The following is a 7,615-nucleotide window of genomic DNA, read 5'->3' as shown; positions in this document are numbered from 1 at the left end:
AGGGAGGGAGGCTCGAGGAGGTGGTGGGGCGTGCCCTGGGCCATGCTGAGGCCCCCACTTGCCCGCAGAGGAGGAATGGGTGGATTCCAGCGAGCTGGTGCCGGGAGACTGCCTGGTGCTGCCCCAGGAAGGCGGGCTGGTGCCCTGCGACGCAGCCCTGGTGGCCGGCGAGTGCATGGTCAACGAGAGCTCGCTGACAGGTTAGCCCTGGCCGTGGCCTCCCCGGGTCTTCCGTCCCTGCCGCCATGCCCCGCAGCACTTCGCGGTTTTTCTTTCCTTTGCGCTCTCCAGTGACAGTCTGGGGTTGCTAATCGTACACCCCTCAGGCGCTCAGGCCTTCAGAGAGGTTAGGCACCCCCACCCACCCTCCCTCTGGTGTATTGCTTCGAGTTACTAAATCATACCGCTTGTTATGAAATAATTCCAACAGAGTAAGAACGTCTTCCCCGATCCCTTTCCCCGGCTCTGTACACGTGCACACTGTCGGGCTCCCCCCAGAGAGGGGTCCTGGTACAGGGCTGGCACACATCCTTTCAGGATTGTCTGGCTGTGTCTCTATGTCTTTTGCCCTGAGCCTCAGTGTCCCTCTCTGTAAAATGGGGGCAATGATTTCTGCACATGTGGTTACAAGAGTTAAGTGTGCTTAACAGGGGAGAGCGTCCCAGTACTGAAGACGGCCCTGCCGGAGGGGCCTACGCCCTACTGCCCAGACACCCACCGGCGGCACACGCTCTTCTGTGGGACCCTCGTCCTGCAGGCGCGGGCCTTCGTGGGACCCCATGTCCTGGCAGTGGTGACTCGAACAGGTAGGAGGAGTTGGGGAAGCAGGGAGGGATGCCGGGCTCACGACCCTGGGCGGGGCAGCAGCCATCTCTGCTGCTGTCTTGCTGTGGGACCTTGGGCAAGTCCCACCCCCAGCTTGGGGTTGGCCAAAGTGGGCGGGGACGTGGCCAGCACACAGGAGCCCACCCCTTTGGAAGGAAGCAGCCCTATACAACTCCAGCAGGTCCTTGTCACGTGTGAATGGGACCTAGTGTCCCCAGATCGGAGTGTTTCAGCAGAAGCCACGTATCTGGATTTCAGTGAAACGATAACCACTTTATAGATACCGTCCACTCATTCCATTCTCACTAAACCCTGTGAGGGCTGGGCAAGGCCTGTGGGCCATCACGAGTCACCCCAAACTGGATGATGTCTCGTCCCGGGAGCACCGTGTCTCCTAACCGCAATGTACAGTGGGGTAGGGCAGAGGCTGGGAGGGCCTGTCCTGACCCAACCGCCCCCCCCAACCCCTCGGCTCCTCCCAGGGTTCTGCACAGCCAAAGGGGGCCTGGTGAGCTCCATCTTGCATCCCCGGCCCATCAACTTCAAGTTCTACAAACACAGCATGAAGTTCGTGGCTGCTCTCTCTGTCCTGGGTGAGTGGCCCCCTGCCCTCCCCGCCGCTGGGGGCCGCCCCGCAGCCCCGTCCCAAGTCCCGCTGAGTCGTCACTGTCTCCCCAGCTCTCCTTGGCACCGTCTACAGCGTCTTCATCCTCCACTGCAACCGGGTGAGCCTCAGGGGCCGGCCGGGGGCCGCCGCGGGGACCTGGGGCCGGCCTGGCCCTGGCTCACGGTGCCTCCTGCCAGGTGCCTCTGAATGAGATCGTGATCCGGGCCCTGGACCTGGTGACGGTGGTGGTGCCCCCTGCCCTGCCGGCCGCCATGACCGTGTGCGCGCTCTACGCCCAGAGCCGCCTCCGGAGCCAGGGCATCTTCTGCGTCCACCCGCTGCGCATCAACCTGGGGGGCAAGCTCCAGCTGGTGTGCTTTGACAAGGTGGGGGCCGCAGGGGGGGGGCCGTGGGCACCACGGTCAGGCCTCCACACCTGCATTCCTCTGTCGCCGCATTGACCAAGGGCGGGATTAATGGGTGCCAGATCCGGTCCTGGGGCCAAGACGTTCAGAGACCTCGCCCCCTGGCCCCGCCCAGCTCCCAAGCTCGCCAAGTTCACGTCCAGCAGAGGAACCATCTGAGATCCTTTAGCCCTTCCCTGGTGCTGTTCTCAGTGCCGAGACCCAGCAGAGACCCCCGGGGTGATGTCTCCCCACCAGAATGAGCAAACTGGGGCGCACAGGGAGCTGCAGATGGTGATGGGTTTGGGGAAGGAAGTGAACAGGGTACCGTGATAGGGTGGTACAAGGGGGTCACTCCCTCTGGGAGATGGCATCAAGGAAGGCTCCTTGTGACCCCAGTGCGGAGTGGGGGTGCCCCCGGAGACATGAGGCAGGGCAGGCGGGGGCTGGAGAGCAGTCAGCACAGCTCCTTGGAGGAACAGACCTGGGACACGGGAGCAGTGGGGAAGGGGACAGGCCCGGATGGCCCAGCCCTGGTCCAGCAGAGGCAGGTGAGCCCTTCGGATGGTAATGATTTTGAGGGCACTGGGGGCCACAGTGAGTTTTTAAACAGAAAGGTGGGACCTGAGCAGGGTCACAGCGCCCCCAGGCTGGCGAAGGAGCCAGACACATACGCTTCTTGGCGTCTTCTGGCCCCGCGTCAAACAAGTGATGGGGTAGCAGAGTGGTCGTGGGTGGGAGCCCGAAGCAGGGGCCGCCTGACCCAACCATAGGGTGACGGAAGACTTCCTGGAGGCATTGGTGTCAGACAGAGGAAGCGGGGGCTGGGGGGGGTGACCCTGGCAGAGGGCCCTCTTCTGGCTCCTGCGCTGGCTCCCGGGATTCCCACGGGCCCTGCCTGGCCTGGGGTGTGGGCGCCCAGTGCAACAGCACACAGCTCCTCCCGGGACTCATCACTGGCCCGCCCCTTGCCCCCTGCAGACGGGCACCCTCACGGAGGACGGCTTGGATGTGATGGGTGTGGTGCCCCTAAAAGGGCAGGCGTTCCTGCCTCTGGTCCCAGAGCCCCGCCGCCTGCCCGTGGGGCCCCTGCTCCGAGCACTGGCCACCTGCCATGCCCTCAGCCGGCTCCAGGACACCCCCGTGGGCGACCCCATGGACCTCAAGATGGTGGAATCTACTGGCTGGGTGAGGAGGCCGAGCAGGTCAGCCCCTGCCTCTGGGCAGCCGGGCTCTCGCTAACCCCGCCTGGTCTTCATTCCAGGACTTCGGGTGGCGCCCGTCGTGCCACCGTCATTAATAACAATGGCCAAGGCCACGTGTGAGCACCCACTTCGTGCCAGCCCTTCGCGGCACAGGCCGTGGCTCGCGCTCTTCCCGTAGCCCAGGAAGGAAGCTTCCAAAGCTGCCTCCCAGGGAGGAAGCTGAGGCCAAGGGAGACTGGGAATAACTTGTCCAAGGTCACCCTGCAACTTGTAAGTGGCAAAGCCAGGGTTTGAACTGGGGTCCGTCCGACTCCAAAGCCCGTGTTCTTAACTCCCATCCGGTCTCCCACGAAGGAAGTCTTCCATGAGTCTAGGTTGACTCTCCCGCCACGTCCCTCCGTGGGCCCAGGATGGGCTGCCCCAGGCCCGGCCAGCGCCTGGCCCGACAGAGGCCAACCTTCCCTGCCTGCCTCCCAGGTCCTGGAGGAGGGGCCGGCTGCAGACTCGGCGTTTGGGACCCAGGTCTTGGCGGTGATGAAACCCCCGCTCCAGGAGCCCCAGCTGCAGGGCATGGTGAGTTGCGGTGGGAGGGGTGCGTGGGGGCGGCGGGGGGGTGGCCTGCACCGGCCGGCCCTTCAGCTGCCCCTCCGTCTCTGCAGGAGGACCCCCTGGTGCCCGTCAGCATCCTCAGCCGCTTCCCCTTCTCGTCAGCCCTGCAGCGCATGAACGTGGTCGCGGCGTGGCCGGGAGCCGCTCAGCCGGAGGCCTACGTCAAGGGCTCCCCTGAGCTGGTGGCCAGCCTCTGCAAGCCTGAGACAGGTGAAGGGGGCGGGCCGCGGCCCAGAATGGGGCGGGCCCCCCGCCTCCGCCCCGGCCCCCACCTCCTTGTCCCCGTGACACCTGCCTGTCCCCGGCAGTGCCCCCAGACTTCGCCCAGACGCTGCAACACTACACGTCCGCTGGCTACCGCGTCGTGGCCCTCGCCGGCAAGCCGCTGCCCGTCGCACCCAGCCTGGAGGCCGCTCAGCAGCTGACGAGGTGGGCTGCGCCCCGGGAACTGGGCGTCGGGCCGGCATGGGCGGCAGGGTGCTCTCTGCAGCCGAGCCCGGGGAGCCGGCCTTGCCCAGTGGCGGGGTTGGGGACTGGGGCCAGCTCGTGACCTCTGACCCAGGTCTGCGCACCCTGCAGGGATGCCGTGGAGCGGGAGCTGAACCTCCTGGGGCTGCTGGTGTTGCGGAACCTGCTGAAGGCCCAGACCACGGCGGTCATCCAGGCTCTGCGGAGAACGCGCATCCGCACCGTCATGGTGACAGGTGCCTGCGGGCGGCAGGGCTGGCTCGGGAGGGCAGCTCCCTCCGCATCGTAGGCAGAGGGAGGGGTGCACCGCACCCCTTCTTTTTGGGCCCCTGCTTCAGGCCAGGTCCTTTCCAGACGTCTCATGTGTCTTCACAGGATCCCCCCAAGTGGCCCTTGTCCCTCCACTTGACAGATGAGGAAGATGAGGCCCCAGGGGAGTAGAATGACCTCCAGGCGCCCCCCCTTCCTAGGGGTGGTGCCGAGCAGCCTATGTTCCGGCCCTCGCCTGCCTGCGAGGCTGCTTCTCCAGGTTCCAGCGCCCCCTATAGGAAATGGGGGAATTATGTCACCCTGGAAAGTGGTGACAGTTCCATGGAGCAAGAAAAGATTCTAGCCAGGGCAACGCAGAGGAGCCTAGGGCATCTGTGTCCTCTTTGTCCTCTCCACTCTTGTGTGCACGCACACTTTCCAGCCAAGTGCTACGTCACTAAGTAGAACACGTGTGACAGTGGCCCTGAAACCCACTTTCCCCTAAGGCTGTCGGTGCCTGGTTTTACAGTGAGGAAGGCGGGGTTCAGAGACGTTGATGAACGTGCCTGAGCTCACCCAGCCGGGAGTGGCGGACAGAGCGTGTCTGGCCTCCGTTTTCGCATCTGCAAGCGTCAGGCTGAGGCTGGGCTCCCGGATGGCAGCTGGGCCCTGACCCTGCCCCCACACTCCTAGGGGACAACCTGCAGACCGCGGTCACGGTGGCCCAGGGCTGCGGCATGGTGGGCCCCCAGGAGCGCCTGGTCATCATCCACGCCACCCCCCCTGAGCGAGGCCAGCCTGCCTCCCTCGAGCTCCTGCCATTGGAATCGTCCGCAGCTGTGAACGGGGCTAAGGTGAGGCCGAGCCGGGGTCCCAGCCCCACACTCCACCGATGAGCCCACCCCGTGTTACCTGACCCCGGCCCCAGCTCTCCGGGGCGGGCAGGGGACACTGAGCTGAGCTTTGGGGCCCCCAGGATCCTGACCAGGCTGCCAGCTGCCCCGTGGAGCCAGACCCCCGATCCTGCCACCTGGCCCTCAGCGGCCCCACCTTTGATGTCCTTATGAAGCACTTCCCCAAGCTGCTGCCCAAGGTAGGGCTGCCCCTGAGCCCCACACCACCCCATCGCTCTATGCCCCCCCCACCCTGCAGCTCCCTCAGCCTCTCCCTCCTCACACGCTCAGGTCCTGGTCCAGGGCACTGTCTTCGCCCGCATGGCCCCCGAGCAGAAGACCGAGCTGGTGTGTGAGCTGCAAAAGCTCCAGTGAGTACCTGTGGGCGAGGGGCCTGTGGGGGGCTAGTGCTTCCAGGGGGTGCACGAGCCCCCGCCTCCCCCGCAGGCGTTAGGAGGTATCGTCACCCGCAGAGAGAACCCCAGCAGGCTCTCCTGGGGCCGTCAAGCCAAACGCACTCATGACCCCTGTTCACTGAGCACCTGCGACGTCCTGGGCACCAGGCCGTTCGGGGCACCAGGTGGGCAGCAGGGACCAGCCAGCCCCACGCACGCCGGCAGGCCCATGGGAGGCCGGGGGTCGTTTCACAGCCACGGAGGCGCCTCACGGGCTCCAGCCGGGCCCCCACTCTGCACAGGTACTGCGTGGGCATGTGCGGGGACGGCGCCAATGACTGCGGGGCCCTGAAGGCGGCAGACGTGGGCATCTCGCTGTCCCAGGCCGAGGCCTCGGTGGTCTCACCGTTCACCTCGAGCATGGCCAGCATCGAGTGTGTGCCCATGGTCATCAGGTGAGGTGGGCCGAGGCCAGCGTGGGGCGGGGGGGGGGTGCCCTCAGGGCCCGTCGGCCAGCCTGGGCCCCCTAACGCCCCGACCCTGCACCCAGGGAAGGCCGGTGTTCCCTCGACACCTCGTTCAGCGTCTTCAAGTACATGGCCCTGTACAGCCTGACCCAGTTCATCTCCGTGCTCATCCTCTACACGGTGAGGGGGCAGAGCCGCGGCCGGGAGTGGGCCCAGAGCCAGGACCCTGACAGCGTGCCTAGGAGCCCCGGCTGGCGTGGCCTCAGATCGTGCTCTGCCACTTTCTAGCCATGTGGCTTGGGCGATTCCCGAGCCTCGAGCCTCGGGTCGCTGCACACAGTAGGCCCACGGCTGTCCTGTGCCAACGTGTCGTCCCTGTCCTTGGGAGCTCCTGTCTGCGGGGGAGACTGAGGCCCAGCCCCGGCAGGGATGGGGGCAGGAGTGGGACAGTACAGGGCTGCTGCTCCTTTCCCATGGATCCTCCTGACGCCCCCGCTCGCCCCAGCCCAGACCTCGGCCGTGCCTGTCACCCCTGCTCAGAGGCTGTCTCCCGGCTGTGCCCTGAGCACTCACGGCTCCCCCCCACGGAAAGCAGGCGACACTGTGGGGCAGTGCAGATCTTGTACTGGCATCCGTCCCTGGATCCACCAAGAACCGTGTCCTCTGGTGACCGAGGGGCTCCGCGAGGCCGAGCCTGAGCACCCCGCAGCCTGGGAGCTTCCTGTGGGCAGGAGGAACCGGCCCTTCAGGTTTAGGTGCCCCAAGGTCAGCAGGGATGCCTTCTCCCTCAGGCCGAAAGAGGAGAGAGGGGCTCCCTGAAGGCAGTGCGGTGTCTTCCCCAGCAGACTGCCCCCTCCCCCACCCCGATCGGGCTGCAGGGCCAGAGTCCGACCTTCCCCATCTGACCGTGACGGGCAGGGCCGGTGCCTTTCTGCTATCTGCCCTCTGCCCGCCCTCCGCTCCCACAGATCAACACCAACCTGGGCGACGTGCAGTTCCTGGCCATCGACCTGGTCATCACCACCACGGTGGCCGTGCTCATGAGCCGCACGGGGCCGGCGCTGGCGCTGGGGCGGGCGCGGCCCCCAGGGGCCCTGCTCAGCGTCCCCGTGCTGAGCAGCCTGCTGCTGCAGGTGACGCTGGTGGCCGGCGTGCAGCTGGGGGGCTACTTCCTGACTGTGGCCCAACCCTGGTGAGTAGGGAGCCCGGCTCCCAAACCCCACCCCTGCCCCATCCCCCGCACCCTGCTTCCCTGACCCCTGAGTCTTCGCGCCCCCAGGTTCGTGCCTCTGAACAAGACCGTGCCGGCGCCAGACAACCTGCCCAACTATGAGAACACCGTGGTCTTCTCTCTGTCCAGCTTCCAGTACCTCATCTTGGCCGCTGCCGTGTCCAAGGGGGCGCCCTTCCGCCGGCCGCTCTATACCAACGGTGCCGCTGCGTGGCCAGGCCGGGGGCGGGGGTGGGACGGGCTGTGGGGCTCTGGTGCCTGG

The 7,615-nt window shown here is 66.2% G+C and overlaps 1 protein-coding gene across 1 annotated transcript in view; it reads left to right on the top strand.

Annotated features, from left to right (window-relative positions):
- The window catches only part of ATP13A2 (ATPase cation transporting 13A2), a 28,381-nt gene that overhangs the window by 19,508 nt on the left and 1,258 nt on the right, over positions 1-7,615 (top strand). The window contains 17 exon segments of the mRNA XM_034672084.1: positions 50-200; positions 651-806; positions 1,308-1,418; positions 1,504-1,550; positions 1,630-1,818; positions 2,818-3,024; positions 3,519-3,614; positions 3,701-3,860; positions 3,959-4,079; positions 4,230-4,354; positions 5,061-5,221; positions 5,344-5,460; positions 5,552-5,631; positions 5,958-6,110; positions 6,206-6,302; positions 7,091-7,314; positions 7,402-7,584. Coding sequence (XP_034527975.1) covers positions 50-200; positions 651-806; positions 1,308-1,418; positions 1,504-1,550; positions 1,630-1,818; positions 2,818-3,024; positions 3,519-3,614; positions 3,701-3,860; positions 3,959-4,079; positions 4,230-4,354; positions 5,061-5,221; positions 5,344-5,460; positions 5,552-5,631; positions 5,958-6,110; positions 6,206-6,302; positions 7,091-7,314; positions 7,402-7,584 — 2,378 coding nt within the window.

Source organism: Ailuropoda melanoleuca, chromosome 11, assembly GCF_002007445.2.
Source record: "Ailuropoda melanoleuca isolate Jingjing chromosome 11, ASM200744v2, whole genome shotgun sequence".
Classification (NCBI taxonomy): domain Eukaryota; kingdom Metazoa; phylum Chordata; class Mammalia; order Carnivora; family Ursidae; genus Ailuropoda; species Ailuropoda melanoleuca.
The sequence above is the reverse complement of the archived record's forward strand: the minus strand, read 5'-3'. Positions and strand labels throughout refer to the sequence as shown.